Below are 26863 nucleotides of genomic sequence, written 5' to 3'. Positions count from 1 at the left end.
TTATTCTTAGCATGTCTCAACATGAATGCCAGGCTGTAGCACCTTCACTAACTCAACAGACGATCTTAAGTAGATTAGCATCTAGATGAAATAGACACATTAAGTAGATGAAATATGACACATTAAGACAGGGTGCTAATATTCATTCTGTCTCTTGCATGTTTCATGGTTAAAACATTATAATTCTTAATTCATGATTGCAGCAATCCTACAAGAAGTACTTGCTTTCTCCGTTACCATAACATTTGCTTCAAACCTAAAGATCATTGCTTTTTTCCTCCCTAGTAGAACTTCTACATCTGTGTAGTTTAGCTGCCATGACTGCATACATACCAGAAAAAGTTTTGCTTGATAGGCTTTTGCTCATCAGCAGGAGTCTTTTAAAAGGCATAGCAGGAACAGAAAAAAGCATCTTTTGACAAGTCTGTGTCTGGTAGGGGATCTGGAATTTGATTTTGCACCAAACCCTATGATTTGTTCCATAGAACATTATCTTATTTCTGTTAGTTTTAAAAGTCTCTAGACTGCTTCTCAGAATATAATAGCCCTTACAAAGTGGCATATAAATTCCAGTATTACTAGTCCATCAATTTTAAATACATTAAAATATATTTTGAGAGGAACAAAAGCATAGCAGTCAATACAACAGAATGAAACAAAAATGGCTTGAGTTTAAAAACAGGGATAATGATGCAGCCCCATACATTTCTAGGGACTTTTTCAGAGTCCTTTCTCTAGTGCCTTTCAGTCTAACATTTATCACTGACAGGCTAGGGAGCAGAACCTCAGGCACTTATCTGAAAGCTCCACTTTATTCAGATGTAGGCACTTGGTTGTTCCAAAAGTGTGGTCTCAAACCAATGATATACTCCAAGACCGAAACAGCACTTTAAATTGTCAAGCGGTCTGATGGGTGCAGAATTTGTGTAGTGCATTGAATTTGCTTAGCCCCTACAAGTACCTTCACTGTTGCATTCTGTACAACTGATGTTTCCAAAATAAAACCTTTAAAGGAAACCTCACATTGTATGAATTACAGTCACTCAGCTTGGATCAAAGCAGAATATGAGTCACTGTATCAAGGTCTGTCATCACAAGATCAGGTCAGACCTGGTGGAAAGCATTGGAAGACAGTACAGATCACAGAGGACTGTTGCAATATCATACCAGCTTAGCTATTATACCTAGCAGTGTATGAGTATAGCAAATAAATAAAATATGGATCAGTGCTCATTAAAAATCTTATATTTGGCTTGGGTTTGGGATAGAGTCAGTCTAAGCCAGTAAAAACTGCTCCATGCTAATGAGGCTATTTAGGGCTCCAGTGGCAATGCTAGATCCAAGAGTGCCCTGATCTACAAACTGGATCTTTTAGGAGGATGCAACCCTCTCCAGAACATGTTGAACACCATTTAGTTGTGCTGAAAAACCAGCCACTAACAGTACTTTCACTGGCTTGTCTGGATTGAATCTCTTGCTGGCCCTCATCCATTACTGCACCCATGCACTGATTCTGAACATCCTCACCTGTATTGGTGGAAAATAGAAACTGAGTTAAGTATCATCCTGTTGTGCACCAACTAGTTTCATTTGTTTGCTATGCAAACACAGAGTTGATTATGACAGAGAGCTCAAGCAAGCTAAAGGCAAGCACAGCTTTACAAAGCAAATGTGGGTTTGCCAGATATGCAAGTTCAACCACGTGAGATATCAGTCAGGAAGAATCAAAGTCCAAAAAACAGCATCAGGCAGAAGTCCTAGGGTCAATAACATGGAGGTCAAAATATAAAACAAGCTCAAGGTGCAAAATACAGAAGCTAAGGGAATACTGTTGTTTTCAACCAAAACTGGACTGATAATATAGACTACAAATCCAAGGGACTCCAGTCTGCCCTTACCCATAAACAGTTTCTCACCCTTGTCTTAGTAATAGCCAAGCCACAGAGCATTAATAACCAGCACCACCTTTTGGAAACAGTCATTATTGTAATATTTATTTGGACTTAGCATGTTGGCAACCAACATGACCCATCACAACCCCATGGACAACATTCCTCCTGGGCTTCCTTCCAAGTCCCCCAGAGTCCACCCAAGCCCACACACACCACTCCAGTGAACCCATCTAGCCATCTCAACCGCTGCCATCCCCTTCTTCTTTTGCCATCAATTGTCCCCAACATCAGTGTCTTCTCCAATGAGTTCTTCCTTCTCATTAAAGGTAAAGGTAAAGGTAAAGGTAAAGGTTTCCCCTTGACATTAAGTCCAGTCATGCCTGACTCTAGGGGGCTGTGCTCATCTCCGTTTCCTAGCCGAGGGAGCCAGCGGTTGTCCGCAGACAGTCTCCGTGGTCATGTGGCCGGCATGACTAAACACCGAAGTGCACGGAACGCTGTTACCTGACCACCAAAGTGGTACCTTTTTATCTACATGCATTTGCATGCTTTCGAACTGCAAGGTTGGCAGGAGCTGGGACAGAGTAACAGGAACTCACCCCTTGTGCAGATTTGAACCAGCGACCTTTCAATCAACCAGCACAGCAGTTTAAACCACTGTGCCACCTGCAGTCCCTTCCTTCTCATTAGGTGGCCAAAATATTCAAATTTCTGTATTTATTTATATCCTACCTATTCCCAGTGATCGGGACTCATCGAAATCAGAGCAGAATGAGTGCAACACATTCAGCTAAAGTAAACTCAGGCAGTCCTGTCCCGAAGGATACCATGGTTGATTATATCTAAAATCACTGAAGAAAATCAGCAAGGAACTATAAATTGAAAGGTCTTTTCCACCTAGTGAGTGATCATGAGGAGGTGCATCAGTTTATGAATCTGGATTACTCTGCCAGGTTCCAATCTTTAGTCATGAAATGCTTTCAAAGGTTATTGCAAGTCTTTGTTGTTAACTTGGCCAAAGGGAAAAACATATTAAGATGGGGATTATGTGTAGAATACCCTGAAATCAGAGAACTGCTCTGTATTTATTCATTGTTTAGCTGATAATGAATAATGAACTGACTAGTACAGAGCATAAAGTTGCAGTGAAAGAATATCCTCTTCTTGCCCTGCAAATAAAACCATTTTTGGAGGCATTCATTGTTTACTTGGGTACAGAAAAGTCATAACAAGAGGCAATGAGAAATTTAAGTCCCTTGCGGGCAGAATATTCAGTCTGGGATGCAGAGAAATTGCTTTCACTAATGCTAGAATGAATCCAGTTTAGGTGAAATCCCATTCATGTTTTCAAAAAAAAAACATCCACAGCTAGCTGCAGAATGCTGGGTGATGAAGGAATTTTTTGTCTGAGGGTACAGTCCTACATGGGTGCCTGTAACCTTCTGAACCTGGAAGGTTATGGGTATGGAGTAGAGCTTTCCTTGCCCTCAAAAACATTTAGACTGCCCATTGCAGATATCTAAAGATTTTCTTCCTTCTCGGGAATGCTAACGTTCAATCTTGATTTGGCAGAAGTGAGAGAGGCCGTGCCCCTTCCTCGCCATCCATGGATCCCACCCCACCCCACCCCAAGGATAGTCATTTGGGTCTCCTCCAGAGCAGAAAGAACTGGACCAGCTCAAAAAGTGAAGGGGTGACCTTGGAGTCACAGGGTCACCTGTGGGCCATAGGGTCATGCCATATATGTGCATTGGACTGTACTCTTCATAGTCTTGGCAGTATGCTTACGGAGAAGCATGGATGAGGACTGGCTGGGCCATGCAGGCTAATGTAGGGAGATGGAACTGAGAAGCAGGTGACTCTTCTATTGCAGATTCTTAAACATGAATTGCCTTAGTTCCCAAAGGCAGTATTTTGTTTCCAGTAGCGAATGTAAGGTGAGGCAAGTTCAGACTTGTCCTGGCAGATAATTATACATTTTGGGGTGATTGCACAGCCTTGGTGCCCTCCAGATAAGTTGAGCTAGCTGTCCCATCATCTCCAAACAGCATTATCATGATGGTTGGAGATAATGGGTGTTGTGATCAATACATCTAGAGGGCACCAGGTTGGGGAAGGCAGTGTTTCAGAAAGTCAGCTAACAGTGTTATTTCATCAGGGCATCTAGTTATGGATGCAATCTGGCCTATGAAGATGCAGCCTTAACAGAGGGTGATATTTAAATTATTGCATTCCTAATGTTAAAAGATAAGCAGGTACATTGCTGAATATTGTCTGGAAAAAATACAACTCCAGATGGTTTAGTCAAGGCAGCTAATCCTTGTTTTAGGGGAAGATATATATAAATATAACACACACATCAGAAAGACTATCCCATATGACTGCGGAGGCAGATTCAATCCTGCACCTCCACATTACTCAATATGTTTCCCTGTTTGCATCAGTGGACTAGTTGGGGGAAAGAACAAGATTATTATTTTTAAGAAAGAGATTGGGATCCATTACAACTGGCCGATACTGAAGGGGCATTTATTAGACGGGAATGATTTTCTGGACAGGCCCGTGTAGTACAAAGGTTGTCACACAGGAAAATGGTGTGTTTAATCAAGTCCTCAGCTGGTGTAAATTGGCCATTTGGGACTATATGCCTTTAGCTCACCTTAGAATACGTCTGACTTGAACAATGTCCTGGTTAAAACCTACAGCAAGAATACCTTGTTGAAGAAGAATTCTCCCTTATTAGCTGTATCGCTGGCAGCAGAACTGTCCAACCGTCTCTTTCCAATGATGCTTGCAATTGTTGCTGAATCTTCCTGGTGAATTTGTTGTCACTGACAGCCTGATTGGTGCCTGGCAGGGGGAGATAATGCTGCAGTCATCTCAACATGAATCCCCTTTTGTAAGCAATGCAATTAGCAATTTGTCATCCCCCTTTAGTGGAGAGCCTCAGATTGGGGTGGGGGATTGGACTGCAGAGGTGTGCTGACTGATCTCTAAGCATTGGAGAGTTTTGCAGAATGCCAAGCCATCTAAGCACACTGCTTCCAGCATTTGCACTTTCCTCCATTTTCGAGAAGTCTGCTGAACCAGTACCACAGTGGAATACCAACACTGCAGTGGTTCTGCCTTCTGGTAGATGAGAAATCGGATACTATTTCAATTTGTGCTACGAACATAGCCATAAACAGCTCTCTGGGATCTTGGCCTGGCATGCAATTGAAGGCAGACAGAGCGTTTCTTGAAACTGCAGGCACCTTTTCCTGAAGCATCAGCCCTGTTAAAGTAGCAAGCCAGTGATACAGATGGGACAACCTGAACCAATCTCCTTGTCAGTTACCAACCCCTGAAATGATTTTAACTACCTATCCCGTGGAGAAAGAATGAACTAAAATAGTGAATCTATTCCATATCTTTTCCGTATATGTACACACTTGTACTCTCAAGATAGGAGAAAATGAAAGACACAGGCCTACCTCCTCTGTGTATCTATATCATTGTTAAGATGTAAGTTGGAGCTGTTCCTTTGTGTAAAGCATGACTTTCCAGTTTGCTTTCCTCAAACAAAGTTCCTTTCTTGTTATCATAATTAAAGTGCTCATTCTATACCATTCAACCTACCATATTTTTCACTCTATAAGATGCACTTCCCCCCCTCAAAAGTAAGGGGAAATGTCTGTGCGTCTTATAGAGCGAATGTGTGTGTTCCCGACGCCGGGACGCTGCCGGCCCGGCTGCACCACACCTGGCCAGCACACACTTGGCGTGTGCTGCTCCGCCCCCCCCCGGCACAGGTGAGAGGTGTGCCACTCAGGGAGAGCGGTGCGGAGAAGGAGGAGCTGCGGGCTTTAACTCGCCGGCTGCACGGAGAGACGGACTGCTCACCCCCACTGCCCAGGAAGACCTGCCGCCACTGCTGCGCCGCCCGGAAGACCACCACCGGCACGCTGCTGGCCCGGCTGCACCACACCTGGCCGGCACGCTCTCGGTGCGCCCTGCTCCACCCCTTCCTCTGGCGCAGGTGAGAGCTGTTAATCACAGGTCGGTGTGTGTTTTCAAATGGCAAACCCGTCTTTTAATGAAGCCCATGGGGAAGTGATGGGAAATGTGACTGTGATTATCAGGAAGCTTTCCATGGATCCCTCCTCTAAAAACTAGGTGCATCTTATGGTCAGGTGCATCTTATAGAGCGAAAAATATGGTATTTATTTAATATTTATTATACATCTTCCTGTTCTTCCATGTAGCAGTTTATGGAGATGGAAAAATCAGGAATGCTTAAACTCACTATAATTCCCCAGACATTACTTCAAAACTCAGTTTAGCTCTCATTCTTTCAGTTCATTTGAATGGGAAAAGGGAACATTTTTCAAAAGTGTACATTTTCATCTCCATTGATTAAGAAGTGAAAATGATTTTTTAAATCATAGTTTAAAGTCATGCATTATTTAATGCACATTTTTAAAAATGCACATTTTCCTCTTATAGCAGGACAGTGTGGAAATTTAAAAGTATGCAATTTTTAAAAATGCAGACTTGTGTTAAGGGTACAATCCTGTGGCCTCCAGGCTGGCAGATAGCTGCCTGTATACTTTGCTGTATCACCACAATTAGAAGGGATATTTTCATTTTAAGGATAGGTGCATGTAGTTGCCTGGCCATCTGTTCCTACGGTTCCATGTGGCTGCATTCTACAGCACTTGGCTTCTAATTGTACTAAACGCAAAGCAAATCTGCTTGGAAAGGACACCCAACAAATGCCAAGTGGTCATTGCACACAGAGTTTGGTGGAGAAGCATCCAGGGGGACTGCAATAAGTACTGTCCGGGGCCTGGCCGTATGGGCCTGGAACCCTGAGAACATCTTGTACAATTGCTGCTGCTCACTAGAGAAGAGAAAGGGCTCGCAGGCAGTTGCCAAATAGCCCTAGTGAAGCTGCAGTGCCGGCACCTGGACCATGTGCTCCGCCACTGCAGCTGCCCCTGATTGGCCTGTCTGGTGGAAAGACCAAGAAAGCATCTCAGGGGCATCTCCATTATTGGGGGGGGGGGGTGGCGGGGGAGTGAAGACAAAGACACACAGGGAGAATGAGACATGAAGTCATTACTGCTCATAGAAACAACAAGAAAAAAAAGCCAGTCATTTCCCTTGGCAAGTTAAACACCTGCCTGTTTAACACACCTTGAAGAATGGTATCTCATTATACTCCCACCTTATAACAGCAGTTTATACTCTCACCCTTTCAGTAAGTCTTGTAACAACTTGGCATGAGCAGCACATTGACCTTCTCTGTGCTTTGGATTGAGGAGAGAGAGAGAGAGAGAGAGAGAATGAGCAAAGGAAAGGAGAAGAGAACTCCTGTTCCTCATAGTGTAGTGCAGAAGAACTGGTTGAACTGATTAAATAAATGACTTGAATTGGAGTGAAAGAAGGAATTGCAGCAGGCACAAGCTGGCCATGAATGATGGGTGACAATACCCTTGGTTCTCACTGGATGATAGAGAAGTGGCTCAGTGTATTTCTAAGTTCATCTGCACCTGGACTGAAGGTGCCCATAACTCATGTGGCCCCATCCCTGGTCCTCCCATCCACCTTCTCTTCATGGCCCATCCTGTCCTACCTACTGAGCTCCTGGGACAGAGAAGTGTCAGCAGGGAGAGGGGAGGGCAGAAGGGAGGGAGGTCCCTTCCCTCTCCTGTATTTGCAAGTACTATTATGCAGCATGCTTATCCAAATAGCCCCTGGGAGATGCAGGGTCCCCCCTGGGTTGATGGGCTACATTGTTTCCCTCTTCCTGCTTGCTTTCAGGGGCAGTAGAATACTATCAGCTCAGAAGGTGGAGTGGGATAGAAAGGGGAGAGAAATAGATACAGAATTCCCATTGCAGAGACGGCTTAGATTAAAATCTGAGAAGATTTGTGCAGCTGTAATTCTCACTGTTACAAGCCCCTGAAATCTATGCTTATATGGCTTGGGAGCAGCCATAGCTCAGTGGCTCAGTGGCAAAGCACATTTTCTGCATACAGAAGTTTCCGGGTTCAGTTCCTGAGCCGGGGAAGATGAGACTGAATGAAATCACTATGTATCACCTGATGTGGAGGCAAGCCATGCTGGCTGCTATTCCCTTTTATACACAAAAAGGAAAGATATAGGAGCCCCATCCTCTTTTTCTTCTGATTGCCCTGCTAAAAGAACATAAGGAATATGATTCCGATTCATAGCCTTCTATTTGTAAACTTAGGAGACTCCCTGAAGGTTGCAGGATTTATGGTTTTGGAGTCTGCCTGCCATTCCTGAATCCCACTGCTTCGGAGAGTGGCAGAATAGACTTAAATCAACAGGAGGAAAATGAAGCACTCCATGTAATCTGAACTGCTAAATGCAAAGGGCCATTTCACAGAAGATGTTGTGATGTGATTATATGCTCTACCATGCAGTCACACTGATTGTATGATACCATCAGTAACAATATTAGCATTCATGCAGTGCTCATTTGCTAATCTCAGCAACAGCGCCTGCTGTGACCTGTCTCTCTCACCCACTGCCCCATCATGTCTCTCAGCACTGCTTAACCACAAAAGCCCCGGCTTCAAAGGCAGTGATCATAGGTATGTGCTAGCTCAAAAATTCAGTTCAGACCCTAACTTGGAAACTGGCTTAATATGCCTCAGACTGTTGTGGATGCCACCTAGTTTAACTCTGGGGCCAAATCTGCCATTGGCTATCATTGGAAATCAACAAATGATCGCGACTTTTTACTGTCTGGCAGAATTGGATGGCAGTTGCAGGCACGAGAAGCTTAAATGACGGGATAAAGCCTCACAGTTTTCAGACAAGTAGGTGCAGGAGGTTTGTGCTGAGCTTTAAAGTCTGACTTTTAAAAAGGGTGATTATCAATAACTTTTAAAATGTCTTGCTAGAATTAAATAGCATTTGGAGGAATAGTTGCCCCTTCTGAAAGGATGAAGCCTGCCAAACTCCAGATAGATAGGAGAGCCTTTGGGAAACTATCCACTACCATTTGAGCATTTCTAAAAAGGATGTGCTATTTTTGTTGTGGACAATTGTTATTAAAATGGTACAGACCTTATTTATTTATTTAAAGTTTTATATCCCGTCCCAATACTAAAAGTCTCTGGACGGCTTACAAAAACCCAACCCAAAACAAAACAAAACAAAAAGACAAACAAGCAAACAAAGCAACCGTAACAACACACAACACATAGAGATGGTCCTACTTAGAAACCACACAGCAGCATTGGTTTTTTTATGGGGAGTCTTTGACTGGTGAGTCATCCCCCATTGTTTTTGGGGTAGGAAGACATATGCCATATAGGAAAGAAGCCTGAAAAACTTCAGAAGGATAGGTGCAGGAGCTAGAGTGTTATGAATGAAAATCCATTTATTCATGTTTTTTTCTGCACAGTTGACACCTGTCATTAGAAATTACCTTACTAGATATAGCAAGGATGGAGGAAGTGGAGAAGCAGTCAAGATCCTGAAACTGCTTGTCTTTATATTATTTACACACATGCATGTGTGTTCTCTCTGTTACACCCACATACACATACTACAGGAACCCCTGGCACTTGCTTATTCTAGCTTTAGGAGGTGTTTGCATGGAAGCCAAGCAAATGGGAGCACTCCTAAAAGGAGGCCTTCAGTTATCTGCAGAATGAGTCTAGAATTCACACAGAACCAGAAATTGTTTCTTTTTGAAAGTTAATCTATTCTGTGGCTTTTCATCTATTCTGAAAAGCTTACTTGGATCATACCATTAATGTGAAGGACAGACTTGCTCATGTTTGGAAGGCTGCAATATATGATATAGCTCCTTCTGTGTCCACATAATATTTTACCTGGATGGTTATGAGTCAGAAAGGTGAGAACAGATAGCTTGGCAAAGTAATGCTAGTTTATCTTGGGGCAAATGGAGATTTTCTCCCTCTCTCCCTCCCTCCCTCCCTCTCTCCCTCCCTCTCTCTTAGTTTCTTTGCCAGTACAAGAAAGATGTAGGATGGATCTAAATTTTAGTAAAGACAAATAATACATAGTAAAATATAGATCACACATGTCACTACTCAGTGTGCAACACTGATTGATTAAGCTAATGAGCAAAGGGGGAAGGGCAGAGCAATGCCCTAGTAAGAAAGATGACTTATCATTTGAAGAGTTGAAGGATTTCCTATCTTGCCACCTCTCTGTGATTGGGCAAAATAAAGAGAGCTTCCCTTCCTGGTGCTATCTTATTTACACATCCCCCCACCCCCTTGTGAGATGCCTGCCAGGCCCTTTCCATAGAAAAATGGATTATTCTACAGTCAGATTAATGGGCTTTCATTTTGCAAAACATCTGTCACCGTTAGTCCTGGACAGTGAGCGTGAAATTAGTTTTGACTGCAGAAAGGCTACGTCGGTGTGTAATATGTGACTAACATTACAACGGCTCAGGAAGCGAGCTGGTGAATGAAAATTACCTGTTGAAAGGAGACTGGGCATCTTCTGAGAGTGGCAGAGAGAGGAGGGGTAATGCGTGGCAGAGAGGGGAGGAGTCGAAATGGGGGCCTCCTACCCCTGTGTGTGTGGCTTATTCTTTCCTGTGATCTCGATGTCTGTCTGCCCTTATTTGTTGCCGATACTACACAGTATTAATGAAAGAGGCAGCTTGTAGAGACTCTGAGGTAGGATAGGCATGATGTCTGGCACAGAAGTGAGGGCTGGGCTGTCTGTGTAGCTGGGATCAGCAAAAAGCCTCAATTTGCCTTGGAAATGTTGTGCAAAAATATCTTCTAGGTAGCAATGAGTCACATCACTGCAGTACCACCAAGGATCACACACACTTAATGTAGCTATTTAGTAGGGGCACGGCAATCAGTGAATTAATCTGTGAAAGCTTCATTGACTAATTGGTGGCAGCTAATTTTAATTGGGGAGTGCAGATTTGAATCAGTGGAGCTGCATATTGAGTAGAAATAGTCTGGGAGGCTATTTTGGTTCTGGTGTGTTACTGTTACAGGGGATATAAATGAAAACATGAAATTTGTTTTTTCCTCTTAACTATGAATGGTAACTTTTGATTAAGTTGAAAGCATTCTCATACTACTTTCAGTAGGACAGCCCCTCATCCCCGTGTTTCATTCTAGTAATATGCAAATATATTCAACTAAATAGTGTGGGGATCAATGACCAAGATATCAGTCAGGAGACCTGCAGCATTATATTCCAAACCAGCCCTCAAGGAAGAATTCCGCTGCAACATGGTGCCCCTGAGTCCCATCTTGGTGGGTATGGACAGAAGGAAACTTTGGCTAATGGCATTCGATGTCACTAATAGGTCCAGCAGAACTGGCAGGCATGTACTCCTGCTAACCAAGTCCTAGCTTAGATCATCCATCAAAGCCATTTCAATCCCCAAACTGGTACTACAGCTGGGTTGAAACAGAGCTAGATCATCTTCTCATCCAAATCTGGATGCTGATAAAGCAGTAGAATATTTTATCCTTTCAGTTTAACATGGTTATTTTGATAGTGTTAAATATTTCTTAAAGCATACAGCCTCTGAGGTTGGATGGGATAAAAACAAAAACAAACTCACTCTGCCATATTAAATACATGGTGAAGTGCACTAGGCAGACATGCTTTCAGTAAGAGCTGATCCTGTTTCCTGAGCACAGCCTGAAGGCACATGATGCAGCAATCTAGCTGGAGTTAAGGTCCATGTCTAAACAGTGGTTAGATGGAAGATCACCTGAGACCCCTAGGCACGCCACTTTGCATTCTGACGTAAGAACAAAAGAAGTGCCATGCTGGATTGGACCAAGGGTTCATCTAGTTCAGCTTCCTGTTCAAGCCAACCCACTGCCTGTGGGAACCCACAGATAGGACACGAATGCAAGAGCTACATGGCATCAAAGTTCCCCTGAAGCTGATGAAAATAGGCATGTTATCTCTGAAGCAGCATACAGCCACTGTAAGTACAGGCCACTGATAGTCTTTTCTTCCATGGATTTGTCTATTCCTGATAACTACCCCAATTGGTAACCTTTTTCTGCGTGATGTGGTAGTGAGTTCCATAATTAGATATGTACCATGTGAATATGGACTTTCTTTTATTTGTCCTGGATCTCCCATGGATCAGCTCTGTTGGATGATCCCTGTGCTCTGATATCCCCTTTTTTTCTTCACCACATATCGTATCACATATTTGGATGCCAAGAAGCACTTCCTGACAGTTAGTACCCTTAGGGTATGGAATGGGCTTCCACAGGAGATGGTTAAGGCCCCATTGGTGAGGGTGCTCAAAGATAGGCTAGGCATGAACATGGTAGGCATGTCATGAGCGGAGCCAGCTAGAGCTGGGGGTCAGACTAGATGGCCTGGGAGACCTCTTCTGACTCATTCTCTTTCTATGTTTCTATACTTCATAGAAGGCAGGTGAGATCTAAATCTATAAAGAACCTATTATAGTTTAGTGACATATTTAGCATTCTGTTCCTGGGATGCAAGGGATGGGGCTTAGATCGCCAAGATTTGTACGTGATGTGCTTGTGTTGGGAGGGGTGAAAACATCCTGCAGTTTAATGCATGGTAGTAGAGTCATAACAAGGTAGCTGTCCCTGGAACCCGCTTTTTTAAAGTAAATAAATATTATATTCATTCTTCCACTAAGGCTAAGTGATCCTTGATCTTTTCTATCTTCAGTTTGCTTTAAGCAAGTATCCCTACAGAGAAGAAAAAATGATGCAGGCAGTTTAAGAAGCAGGTTTGAGAGCTGACTCTATTTCCTTCTGTCTTTCAGATGTACATTCAGACTACAACATTGACCATCTCGGTGAGCCTAAGCGCCTCTGTGTCATTGGGTATGCTCTACATGCCCAAGGTCTACATCATCCTCTTCCACCCAGAGCAAAATGTACCTAAACGAAAGCGCAGCCTCAAGGCAGTTGTGACAGCAGCTACCATGTCCAACAAATTCACTCAGAAAGGAGGCTTCCGTCCCAATGGAGAGGCAAAATCAGAACTGTGTGAAAATCTGGAAACACAAGGTAACCTTCTGAACCTACCTGAGTCCACGCAGCTCTGTCCCCTTTAAAACATCACTTCATCTGATAGTGAACTCTGAGCACCAACAGAAATGGAGCCAAAATGAATCTCCAAGAGACTAGATGTCGGCATGCTCAGGGGACCTATGCAGTTTGCAGACGTGCAGACAAAATTTTAAAATGACAATATTTGGATCTAAAAGGTTGGATCCAAGCACTCAGTTCTGGTGGATTCCTTGCTCCTCCTATCCCACCTCACCATATTCAACACAATCCCTGGACCCTCTGTGTAGCACTGCCAAGGGTAGAAGGAGCTGCTGTGGGGAGAATGGAATGAGAGGCCTCCTTCCATCTGTCCAGTTGCATGTGCCAAAATCTGGACCCAACAAAACATATGTCCCCAAACAAAACCAATGATGGGTCAGATCACAGGATGTTGGGTGCCAGCTGGAAAAGTCAACCAGAGTAGGGGATGTGTGTGTGTGGAAGATGGGAATGCCCTGCTTGGTGGAAATGGCCGGAATCTAATCTCATAGGAGCACTTTTATTAGAACAGCAAAAAAACTATATCTATATCAATGCAGATACAGATACTAGAAAGCACATTCATACTTGTGACTGATAGCTCTTCAAACTGTGATACTTGATAACAGTGAACGAAAGAAGCAAGAGACAAAACTGTAGAAGAAGCCCACAGGGAACCGCCCTATCTAGGCCTTCTCCCATTTTGGTTCTTGCTGAGGGTTTCTTTAAAATCCACCCTCCACTGGAACTCAGATGCTGGAGGCCTTGTTGCCTCCAGTATCACTACAAGCCAGCCCATGCACCAGACATTGGGAACTAGAAAAATATTTCACATTCCTAGACTAGGAAGCAACATTTTTGGGCACCAGCTTTGTGGAATGCCTTTTGAGTGGTCTCCCTGTGTTCCTCAAAACTAGATGAGGTACGTATCATCAACAACGTGCTTTTAAATGCATAGTGAATATGTATAGTGTCTCCATTGTGTTTACAACAACTGTATATTCATATCACACATTGCAGTGGGGAGGGACGAGGCTGAGAGATACTGGCTTGCGTAAGGTGAGTTAATGGGCAAGCTACACTGTGAATCAAAGACTTCAACCTCTTTCCTTACAATTAAGTCCTTCCTTCCTTGCTTGCTTCCTCTTCCTTCCTTCCTTCCTTCTTTCCTTCCTTCCTTCCTTCCTTCCTTCCTTCCTTCCTTCCTTCCTTCCTTCCTGATTACATTTCAATACTGTCCAACAGCTGAAGCTCTTTTAGTCATGAAACTAAAACACTGTGAACTTGCTTTTAACATCCATAATGTAAACAACACAGAAAAGCACCTAGACCAGAAAATGTACATATTTGGAATATAGGACACCTCCTGAGTCTATTGAACTCCTAATGGAGAGGCTGATATTTAGAAAGAGCAAGGCTGGATCTTTTACTAGAGATAGGCGGATTTGTGAATCTCAGTTTTGTCTAGCTTCTCTGTTTTCCAATGCCAAGGTTGCCCTGTCCCAGTTCCATAAGAGTTCTTTCTTGCAAATTAAAATCCATCCATATATTTGTGCCCATTTTTGAATGCATGCATTTTTGTACTCAGGCTCTTGCTGAAACAAAGTGTTTGTGTTATTGAAGCACACAAACCCCATCTGCCCTATCACAAGCTCTTCATCTTCCCGTGAAAGAAGCAGTTGCTTTCCTGGCTGTTTTGTAGGGATGTTGAAAATTTCAAAGAAATTTCTCAGGGTGCTCACATTACAATAAGGAGGTGGCTAAAGGGTTTACATGTGCTTTTGATTTTACAGTTTTCTCCTGTTCTGTGCTTTGTGGCCTCCCCAGTAGCTTGTGTTTCCTGGAAAGCTCCCCAGAGAATGTAGCCAGGACTTCTTTCCTTGGGGCTTTTGAGTGCGGCTACCTTTTGATCAAGGCTTTGCCGCAGCTGCTGTTGCTTTCTTGTTGTGGAAAGGATGTTTAACATAGAGAAATGAATACAAAATACCTCATTCAGCTTTCAGACACTTAGCCTGCTTAAAAACCTGGGGCAGGACAAAATAGGTAAGAACTACCTCCTTACAGCAGGGTAGGCACTAAAGACTCCGGCCCTGCAATTTCTCCCCCTGGAATTTGCACAATTTTCAGAGGCAATTTCTCCCCTTCCCCACTCCTTTTTTCACCCCATGGTGAAAAATAGATGGATTAAAAAATTCACAACTGCATAGGTTCATGTGTGTTGGAAGTATACAGCATTTTTTGCACATTTTAAAATTGTGTGCATGTCGTCAAACCCTGTTCCTTTTTATCATGGACTGCATAGTAAGGCTGGAAACATAAGGATTTCCACCTGGAAATTTCATCTAGTTCAGTGTTCCATTCATGGAGTTGTGATAAATTGTGGCTAAATTAATCTTTTGTTTTGTTTGTGGATAAATTAATCTTCCCTTGCCACCAAAAAAAAAAAAAAAAAAAAAAAGCCACAACAGGGTGAGGTGTTTTTGGTTTTATTTTTGTTTTTTGTTTTTTTTGCAAATACCTATATTATACAGAGGGACTCCAGGTGTTGCAGTGGTTTAAACCGCTGTGCTGCTGGGCTGCTTGATCGAAAGGTCGCCGGTTCGAATCTGCACAAAGGGGTGAGCTCCCATACTCAGTCCCAGCTCCTGCCAACCTTGCAGTTGGAAAGCATGCAAATAGATAAAAAGGTACCACTTTGGTGGGCAAGTAACAGTGTTCCGTGCACTTTGGTGTTTAGTCATGCTGGCCACATGACCACGGAGACTGTCTGCAGACAAACGCTGGCTCCCTCGACTAGGAAACGGAGATGAGCACCACCCCTAGAGTCAGGCATGACTGGACTTCACATCAAGGGGAAACCTTTACCTTTACTTATATTATACAGAGGTTTAAGAAAACCTATTTGGCACATTTTCCTGTTTGCGGCATGTCCAATGTGGTAGGGGAACATGTCCAACCAATGTACCTCAGAAACAAACTATATGTGATGCTAAGTACATAAATTGCTTAGTACTGTATACTTCATTTTTTCCCTTCTGGGGGAAAAAAGCAGACATGCATGGTCTTGAGAATGCTGTGCGGAGAGTGGGTTTAACCTTTTCCTTCCAATGTGATTTTCACTCTAAAAATCACCTCACCCAGCTGTTATTTCCTTGGGAGGTGCTGTTTCCCGCAAGCAGCATGTGTGGGAATACACAGCAGCTGTTGGAGCAATTTTCAGTGGAAAAAACATATGAGTTAAGTGCCCATGCATTGCAGTTCTGATCAGGATTGCCCCCCACCAGCTGCTACTGGGAGAGTGGGATGAAGTATCCATTACTAAGCTAAGCATGCTTTTACAAATGCAACATGCTATTTGACACTAACCCAAAAGCATGTAAATATGAACCTTCCATGTAACATATAATTCGATCCTCCTAAGTTCTCTCTCTCTCTCTCTGTGTGTATATATATGCACGCAGCACAAGCTGCCAAACCTAGAACAAACATAATAGAAATTAGGCATATTGCCCCCCCCCCCAGAAATCAGTTTCCATGGCAACCCTCCCCTTCCTCCCCTGGGATGGGAACCCTTGCAAAATGCAGTAGTGCCTGGGAGAAAAGTGAGCCCAGCACAGCCTCTCATTGCATTCCTTGGATGCTGTGGGCCCATAGACCCTGAGCATTTTTGCACACGCACACACACTGAGTGAGAGTGAGTGAGCAAACGAGCAAGAGAGAAAGCATTTCCTTCAGCTCTGCTTTCTGAAAGGTAACAGGGATGGTTACAAATTCTATGTAAAATGCCGGTAGTTGTGAGAAAATCAAAATGTGTTAATTCCAACTCCCCAGACAGTATAACTGAGAACAGGAAGCTATTCTCCCCTCCTTCGATCTCTCTGTGACCCTCTGAGCCTTTTCCTTCCTTCCTTCTTCCACCCACTGCTTAAGAATGGAAAGATCAGACTGTTTCCCACTGGTGTCGGTTTTACATGTGTTCATTCATAAGACTCATTTTTTGTGCACGCTGGAGGAAGCTGTTTGGAAGAATCACATTCTATCCTTCCCTAAAGGCTTGCCCTGCCTTGGTCCCCCATGCTAGCTTGCAAGAATATTCAGGGGTAAGAAGGGACTGCTTTGTAGACAGCTGCTTTGTAGACTTTTTGCATGCAGAGAATCCAACAAGAAAAGTCCTCAATGAGCGCTGCTTACGTGAATCCCACTGTGTGACTTTCTCTGTAGTAACCAAACTCTAAAAGGTGGGAGGATGTCCAGTGGCTTGGTATCACTTTAATAGCCACGCTTCCTCTAGTTTAATCCTCAGTGTTTGTCCCTCTCTGTCTTTGTGTAGCTTCCCTGAAAGTCTGCTGGTGGGTTTCCATTTAATCGGATTATGAGTCACCTGTCTCAATAGGCTTGCCTTTACAAAGTACTTGAGATCTTAAGATGAAAGGTGCTAGGTACCTGTATATTGTTGTTATGGTTACCAAAGCTTCCTGATTTTGTTTGGCCTGCTTGTGTTTGTTTTCTGTGCATGCCTCCATTGCACTGAAAACACCTGTAAATCAGCAGAGGCAGGTAGCAGAACTACTGCTCTGCTCCCGAAAACTCTACTGAGGAAGGACAGAACGGAAGACCTCATATGCTGTATTCTGAAGGAAGGAGTCCCCTATTGTGCATTTCGAGCATCAGAACTCTTCCTTAGGGGTGACGCTAGTTGAGGAGCTTCAACACTTTAAGCCTCTTAGCCTGAATCGTCTCTTACAACTGTAACAGTCTGAAGAGGGGCACACTTATCTAGTCAGATTAGTCATGCTATGAAAAAGCATGTGGACAAGAATTCAGCAAATCCGACATCACAACTGTTGCTCAGTGGCAGAGCCAATGGCATTCTACTCACTTTTTTGTTCAGTGCATTTGTTTTGGTGTCTTTGGGTGTAGTGCAGGTCCTGAAAGCGCACAGCACTGCACAACTGTTGTGAGCTATTAAAGGAATTGCTCACAGTTCTTGTGCATTCCCAGGGCCAGACATGGGTCAGTGTGAGCCAAGGGTGGTCCATTAAGGAACCCCAATGAGTTTTCAGTGCTAAACCATGGGAAAGATTTGGGGGGCTTTTAGGTTAGGCATACTGGCAGCACTAAGCAGGAAATACGATAGCATTAAGATGACTATTTAAATTGTTGTCTTATTTTACCATGTATGACAATCACTAAATAAAGTTTTGGAGGGGGCATTTGTGAAAAGCTGTGTATAAAATTTTTAAGTAAATAAAAGGCAGAGATTTATTAAATTATGCATATTGTGGAGAAAGTAGTTAGATATAATCTCCCTCCCTCCCACATCTGGAGTCATCCCCCCACCAAACCTGATGTAAAATTGTTTCAAGACAGATAAAAGGAAGTACTTCCCAGGGATCACAGGGTTAGCTGTTCCACCATCATGGTGGCAATGGCCTTGGACTGAGGTCCAAAGTGGTTGTGGCAAGGATATTGCTGGTAACTGAATTTCCTCACCTTAGTTTTTTAAAAAAAATAATTGAAGACAAAGTGGAATGAGTTTGTGGTGGGGAAGGTAACTGTCCATTTTATAACAGCTCTCTCTCCCCTCCCCACCCCTTTCTCACACAGACATCAAAGTGCAGGTTTGGAAACTTGTGCACATAGGAGGAAATGGTGCAAGGGAAAAGGTTATTGCTCTTCTGCTGTGCAGCTTCCTTACATTCACACACACATTCATGGAGGTTATCTATCCATGGCTACTAGCTGTGCAAACTAAGTGAAATCTCCATATTCGGGCAGTATCCCTCTGAATACCAATAGAGAACTGCAAAGAGTAGTAGGCATATTGTCATGGCCTGTGCCCTGGTTGTGGACTTCCCAGAAGCACCTGACTGGGTGCTGCTGGAAACAGGACAATGGAACTATGGATGGATCTATGCTCTTCTCATGTTCTTCAGTCACCGAGTAATGATGAGGAAGAAGCTGTAGTGAAACATAGATGGGACCCTCAGCCAAGTAAACTCAACCCGTTCGCCAAACATCAGGGATGGGAGGAAGGGGCTTCCAAACAGAAATGAACGGCTGGCAGCTGCATGCATGCACACATACAGGGGAAAGGTCACACGTGGTCAGAATTGGGTAGATGCATGATCCCCGGGCAGGTGCTTTGCATGGACAGGAACAGAGTCATCCTTGCATGTAAGGGTATAGGTGGCACTAGGAAGTTCAGAGAAATGCAAACCAGATTTAAGTAACTTCTGAATTCTATGAATTGAACCCATGGGTTGGCATTTCGAAGTTGCATGGACTTTGGACAGTTTTTAACTTTCAGAATTGTTTGCAAATTTAGCCGTACAAAAGTTACTGGAAAGTGTGCCAATACATACATATTTTTTTAAATGAACATATGCACATGTACGTGTCCAATTTATCATCAGTTTTCATTGTGTGGCACTCTTTTTTGATACTCTCTGAACTAAGAAAAATATGCAAACTGTTACATGCCCATGTGCTCTTATATCTGCTCAAAAGATTCACAGGTAGACTCTTCGGTGCAGCAGCTCATTGTGTATTGTGGCCAAAATGGCAGTTTAATTATTATTAACAATATGTGCAGCCAAAGACACTATAAGACTTCAGTGGCAGAGCAGGGAACTGAGTATAGCTCATTTTTAATGAGTAAGAGCACGGTATATTTTAAAGATAATTGTTCAGTAATTAATCAAATAGGCCTGGAAGAAAACCAGACACCTGTTTGCTTGGAAACTCGCATGTTTTATGCTGACATCTACTGTAGGAATTTGAAATATATTTCCATTTTTGGGAATAGCTGTCTGTGAACAGAATGCTGGACTTGATGGAGCTTTGGACCATAAGAGCTGGCTAGAACCTTGGCCAAACCATGGGCTGTAGTCCCCTTTTTATCTCCCCATACTTTACAATCCTGGATCTCAGGAGGAAGTGGTCATTAGATCTGTTTCCCTACATTTGGCAGTGAAAACCAGTTCAGATCATGAGTGATGCAGAGAAGAAAGCTCGCCTCAGTCTCCTAGTCTGTGGTACATTAGACTCTCACATACTTCACATGTGGAACACAGCAACTCAGCCCAAATGGAACCTGGCATGGCTTGTTATCCAAATGCCAAGGCAACTTGAGGAGAATATCTGAGAGCGATCACATTGTTAACGCTGGGAGAGGAGATGCTATGGAGTTGTCAGCATGGGAAGGAAGGGACATTTTTCACTCTGTCAATGGCAGGTCACGTATCCTTAAATAAACAAGAGAATAAATAATTTACAGGGCTTGATTGCAGGCAGATTGGCTATGAAAACACTGTGGCTAACAAATAGCGCTGTCAGCTCTGATTTCTTATGGCCCATCTAACTGTTATCTGAGGATAACAGTGCCTGAAATCTTCAATAAGGTTCATTTGTCAGAGAGACATCATTGCAGGTGGAGAAAAATCAACACCATTCAGCTTGTGTTGCCTGCATTAGCCTTGTCAGACAGGAGTGGTGGCAATCCCAGGAATACTGGATGTGGGATGCAGTGACAAATTGCAATACCACTGCCTGTCTCACAGAGCCAGTAGCATGGTGAGTGACAGAAGTCCATCCCTGCAAAGATAACCAGGCAGAAAGGATTGGGTTTGGTGTGAGTGTAGTGATATGATTGGACAGAGAAAGAAAACATGCAAATTAGGACCTGCTTTTAAAAAAGCCAGCTATGATGTTGCATCTGGAGGTGACCTTTCTAGAGTACCCAAAACGTAACCCTCCCCCTCCACACATTCTCTGGGTCAGAGCAAAGGTCCAACATCTTTTATCTGATGGTCAACAACAAGTTGCCTAGGAGAAGCCTTCAGGTGGGGGCATGAAGTTGGAGCCCCTTCCACTTGTTTCTCTGTAGCCTCTAATACATATACTGCTTCATGCAGTGGTTTTCATCCATGGTAGCTATCATGGCTAAGAGCAGTTGAGAGACCTATTAGGCTTTTGCTAATCTCCTTGCATCAACCATTCTAAGCCAGTGGCCATATCTGCTACAACATAACAAAACATAGGAATGTAAGAAGAGCTTTGTTGGATTGGATCAACGTCCTACCTAGTCCAGGCATCTGTTTGCACAGTAGCCAAACATGCCTATGGGAAGTCCACAAGTAGGTTATGGGGGCACCTACCAGTGGTGCTCCCTAAGAACTGGTATTAAGAAGTGTCCTGCTTCTGATACTGGGGGTAATATTGCACCATGATCAGTAGCCTTATCTCACATGAGGAATCCATGTGGCAGTTATGAGCTGTTACATAACCATTTACAGGTTGTTGAAGAAATGTTTCCTAATATCTCTCCTGAATTCTGGAACAGTTTTACTGGATGGAAGAAAACATCTATATCCACCATGCCTATACTATACCTTATGCTATAAGGGTACAATCCCATGTAGGTTTGACATAGAAAAAAGTCCTACAATTCCCCAAGGAACTGAGGACGTTTTTCTGTCTAAACATGCAAAATGTCATTCCTTAACACTCTTTCTTACCCCTCATAATTATTTTTCTGAACTAAAATGCCCCAAACAATGTAACCTTCTCTTATACTGCAAACAGAGTGCTCCAGCTAGAGATAAGTAGATCTATCAAGTTTGATCCCACTGAAGTTCTTGTTTTCTGCCCCTGCACTTATTCTGTCTTAGTTTCCTATGGGCTTCTTTTACCTGCAGAGAAATGCATATCTATTTGGAGTGCATTTTTTCAAATGTATACACGTGTGTGTTTCAAATAAAGTCACTTTTGTACACTTGCATCCATCGACTAAAGCATGTTTGTTCACATTTTAACCATAAACATTTTTGCCACACATTTTTCAAACTGTGCATGCTAATGAATGTACTTTAATCTCATTAAAAACATTGCAAGCTCAGAAAGAGCTCAGATTTTCATTCCATTTCTGACAAGAATTTCCATTTAGTCCCATGTTTGGTTTAAGGAGCTATAAATTTGGTAGATCCATGAAAAATATTGACATAGTAAATCCTTCAACCATGATTAATTCCAACCAACCCCTTGACTAATTTGGCTGCTGTTTGCTGTCCCATTACAGCTCAATGACTCCTCTTTAGATTGGGTGATCAGGCCAGTGCACCGTATCCCAAGTGTGGCAGGACCAAAAGTTTGAATCAAGACATTACAGTGCCAGGAGCTTCATTTCCAATCCGTTTTTATGATTTCTAGCACAGTATTTGCTAGCTCACCACTGAGATATTTTCAGTGAGCTTCTCACCATAACACTCCAGCCTTATTGCTGTAGACTTAAGGTATTTCATCAGAACTGGGTTAGTGCATGGTGCCTGGCATGCATTTGTGAATGAAGTCAGGGGCAGTTCATAAAGGTTATCTCAAAGGCATTTTCTTGTCTTAGGTATGGGGGTGTTTCTCCCATACCTAAGAAACATACTCTGCTTATCCAATGACTCTTTGTACTGCCTAAGAAACCTTGGGGAATTTTGGCACAGATAGGCTAATGCTAGGCTGACCAAATGGCCTTTCCTTGCCCGACCCTGTCCAGAAATCAGCAAACAGTCTATGGATAGGCGTGCGCACACACACACACACACACTCTCTCTCTCTCCCCAGAGTTGGCAAGGTGTTACTCCTAATTTGTCAAACTCTTTTAAAAAATGGGATTGAGCTTTTGACACTTCAAAAGATCCTTCTTTCTGATATTCACAGCAACACACACATGCACGCATGCACGCACACACTTCTTAAAAATCATATTACATGTTCAGGCAGATGCTAAACTTCAGTAATATTCACTGTTGTAGAATAAAAATGAGGAGGAAGATTTAAAGTGGAAATGTGTTGATTGGATTGCAAGCCATCTGGCCTCACTGGAGTGATTGGGGTGTACACATCTCCCCTCAAACACAGGCAAGAAAAACTGAAAGAATGTGCTGGTGCTGGGGATACCAGTCAAAATATAAAGGAAAATATATTGTGGGGCATATTTCTATTTCATGAATCACCCAGATTATCAGATAGAGAACACATACCACCTGAATGCCTGTCTGTCCACCTGAGGCTGGTGAGTTCAGTGACAGTGGGGCACTGTATCTACTCTGAGTTTAAGTCTGAACTTCAGAAAAGTTATCCATGGTGCTGAACCTATTTGTGGGTAGGCTTCAGGACTGGGACTATGGTGTGTAGAGAAAGTTTACTCCAGTCCTTTCTTGCAGTAGCTGCCATTCAGTATCAAGCACAATTCAGTGTGCCTGCTTTGGCTTATAAAGCTCTTTGTGGTATAAGACCTCACCACCTAATGGAATGACTCCCTAAGGTTGTCTACAAAGGCTCTCCATAATTGTAAGATGCCAGAAAACCTGTTTTATGGGTTTGCTAGGAAGGAAGGAAGACAGACCTTTCCCCTACAAAACAGCTCTAATGAAAATCTCCCAGTCCCAAATTACAGCAACAATAGCAGCTTTTCTGTGGAAAATGACTCAGGTGGAAGAGCACATGCCACAGTCTAGTGGCAGAGGGTTAAAAACTCTCATCCCCCCAAACATCCTGACCAGACTTTGCCTGACTGATTTTTAAGAAGGAAGAAAGGAATGCAAGTGAGGTTTAGGTTGCTTGCAGGTGAGGCTATGCTGGTGCTGCCACCTGAGTCTCCTGGGCTCCATCTGTGTTCATCTACTTGTGCCCCTCCTTTGTTTTCTTGCCACTTCTTCTGACTTTTCCTTAGTACAGGCAACCTGTCCAGGAGAAAAAGATGTAACCACTGCAAAACACAGTGCTACTGCTAGTGCTGGAAGCATCCTTAGTGTGGTCTAAGTGTAATCTAGAGTATAAAGCCATAAAAACTCACTTAAATCAAATACCTTCTCTCTTACCAACCTGACCTGTCACCGAGGTCATTGGATGACATGTTCCTGGTGGCTCCAAATGGACATATGGCCTGATTGGAGTTCACCCAAAGATCTTTCAGTATAGTGGCTCCATTTCTTTGGACCTCCATGCTTCTGAGAGACATGCAGGCACCCACATGCTGTTGTTTTGGGCATCTCCTGTAATTAGGCACATGTTTATTAATTTGTTTTTAACATATTGGTTTATTCTTTATATGTTTTATTGTTCACTGCTCCAAAATCTCCCTACTAGAATCTGGAGTGATATTTCTTGTAAATAAAGCATTAAAATAAATAATGTGTAGTTTTGTTTTAATCTCTATACTAGCAGCTCTGGAGACTTATTTTGCAAAGCATACCAGGTAGGTAGGGACACAATGATACTGTCTAGGGTTTGGAAAGTTCAGTATTATACTGTTTCGAAACAAAATCCTCCTTCTCAAAGCTGTCCTCAGTAAGACACCCCTTGGCTCCTTTTCACTGTACAGCTTCCAAGTATGGCTATATGCAGAATCCATCACAGCACTAAAGCTGCTCTAGCCATCCAGTTTAAGCTTCTCAGGTAGTCACAGTGTAATTCATTTTCACCTTTTCTCCTGCCTTGAACTAACACGAGGAGGACCAGGGATGGACTCTCCTGCTCTAATGTCCATAAGGGAGGTTAATCTGTTATCTTGCAAGAGTTAGCTTCCCATCTGGAAGTGGGTATTTAATTAAGAGCAGCTCATCACAGACTCCACTGCCTGAAGTAAAACCAGGGAAATGATTTCTTTTCTTTCCCCCCTTCCTTTATCTCTTGCAGTTTAATGCATATTACACCCCAGGGGAGAAGTAAATTGCTCAGTGCAAGCCCTATTCTCCAAGCACTGCTGCTCACTTGTACATATATTGCCTTTGCTCATTTCTTCCAGTCCCTCTGATTTCCCCCCAAAGACTGGGTTCAACCTGTGACAAGTTCTCCCCAAGACTAAGGCTGTACCAGCTTGGTTGAGGTTTATTTGCTTGGTTTTTGGGCTTGTGTTTTCCTGAGTTCGCTGGGTACAGAAAAAGACAATGCAACCATGCTACTGTGAAGATGAGTGGGTCTCTTTTTATAGGAAGTAGGTGGCCTCCATGCCTCAGATGGTCTAGAAAGCAGCCTAAGGTCAGTAAGTCGTAATTCTTCAAAGTGGGAATAACAGCCAGGTCAAATGGGACATAGGCTAGCCGGACATACCTTCTCCTATTTCTTGCCATGTTGGAGATGCAGCACCTGGGGAGGAAGAATCTAAGAACGAGAAAGAAATTAACTCAATAATTTTGTACTTTCAAACCACTAGAGAAATGGAAGCTCTGCTTTCCTTTGAAAGTCACACATCTCCAAATTTTGCAATGGCATTCGCCAATAGACATACAAAATGCACACACATTAGAGGGAGCAATATTCAGAAATGCACTGTATTAGGAAAGTGCTAGCAAAAATATGTTCATTAGAGAAAATGCATGCATTGTGAGTAATGTTGAGAAAAGTGCTTATGATGCAAACTTTAAAAAAAGCAAGTCAGCAGTTGGGCTGAACCGAAGATTAAATTGAAGAAATTCTCAAAGTCTGAGATGAACTGACTGGGAAAAGGAAAAACTGAGAGAAATTGAAACTGACAGATTCACCCATCCCCAGCAGAGACAGTCTTCATTTTATTTTAGATTAGCTAGAAGAAGCATTGAAGGTAGTGGTTTTCAGGACTCTTCTGCAGGTTAGCTCAAATTTCCATATTTGGAGAAGGAATGAAAGAGAAAAGCGTCATTAATGATACATGCATGCTTTGTCTCTTCTTCTAGCGCTGGCTACCAAACAGACTTACGTCAGCTATAGCAACCATGCGATTTAAACCCAGCCAGTGGCAACTGGCCACAAGAAAAGGGCTGATGAAGAGGACAAACTGGAAAGTGGAGTTGAACCCCTCAACACAGATGACGTTATGATGGGGGAGAGGGTGAAACCAAGTGTGATTCCAAGAAGGCATCATCTGGGTGCCCATTTCTGATGGCTGGGCTGTTGCAGGCAGCTCTTCAGGAAGATGGCCACCAACAGCAGCAGAAAGATTCAACCCACCACCCACCCCACAAGAGGCATTTGCCTTCCACTGGAAGGAGAGGAACAGGCTAATGGGGTGGATATCACACTGAGATCCAGAAAGAAGGTGACAGATCGTTAGCAACTTTTTTGGGTTTTGGATTTTATTTTTTGTTTTGTTTTGTTCCTGTATCTTGGCAAAAGAAAAAGGAAAAAAAAAGAAAAAGAATAAATTTCCCTTTTATCTCCCAAATTGTGAGATGGTTTGTGGTTGTGAAGAGTCTTTCTTTCTCTCATTTTTTGTTCCCCCCACTTCATTTTTTCATTCCTGTCTTCCGACTTCTTCACTATTTTCCCACCTTGCTTTCCCTTCTGTCTTCCCCCTCTCCTTACCAAATTCTCTGTGTTGCAAAAATAATAAAAAACCTTAAAAAAACACAAAAAACCATCAACAACAACAACAAAAATGAAACAAAACCTAGACTGTGTTCAAAGTGCTGATTTCTATAGGTGGTAAATTAATGTATGTGATGACCATATGGATTGAAATATGTCTGCTTTAATGTACTGACCAATCAAAAACTATAAAAAAACTAAAAAAAAAATCAAAAGTTCAGTGCCTGGATGTTTATGAATTATTCAATGACAATGTGTAGAGCATGATCATTTTTATACCAGAATATTTCTAATAAAAACCATGGTTTTGCACTCAGTCGTTGACTTTATTTGCTTGATGTTGGTTTGTGAATGAAGAGCTAAGGAAGTGTTGCCATGGAAAGGTAATTGCTGTTGTTATTCACAAAGTAATGCAATATCAATACTTATCAATGCTTCAGTGAATATACATGAAGCTCAAGTGTGGATATGCCTTCCTAATCAAAGTCTAATCAAATAGATTACCATGCATAAAACAAGACGAGAACCTGGAAGGAATGCCTTTTAGAATTCCTGTTATCCTAAGAAATTTCT

At 42.8% G+C, this 26863-nt stretch overlaps 1 protein-coding gene across 8 annotated transcripts in view; it reads left to right on the top strand.

The window, feature by feature from the left end:
• GRM4 (glutamate metabotropic receptor 4) overlaps positions 1-26602 on the top strand; it is a 325286-nt gene extending 298684 nt beyond the window's left edge. For all 8 annotated transcript variants that reach the window (XM_044444316.1, XM_044444358.1, XM_044444332.1 and 5 more), the window contains 2 exons: positions 12688-12934; positions 25660-26602. In XM_044444316.1, the coding sequence (XP_044300251.1) occupies positions 12688-12934; positions 25660-25709 (297 nt within the window). In that variant the 3' untranslated portion in view covers positions 25710-26602. The remainder of the gene's footprint in view (positions 1-12687; positions 12935-25659) is intronic.
• Positions 26603-26863: the final 261 nt, after the last annotated feature.

Source organism: Varanus komodoensis, unplaced genomic scaffold (assembly GCF_004798865.1).
Source record: "Varanus komodoensis strain SLA01 unplaced genomic scaffold, ASM479886v1 scaffold1, whole genome shotgun sequence".
Taxonomy (NCBI): Eukaryota; Metazoa; Chordata; class Lepidosauria; order Squamata; family Varanidae; genus Varanus; species Varanus komodoensis.
The sequence above is the reverse complement of the archived record's forward strand: the minus strand, read 5'-3'. Positions and strand labels throughout refer to the sequence as shown.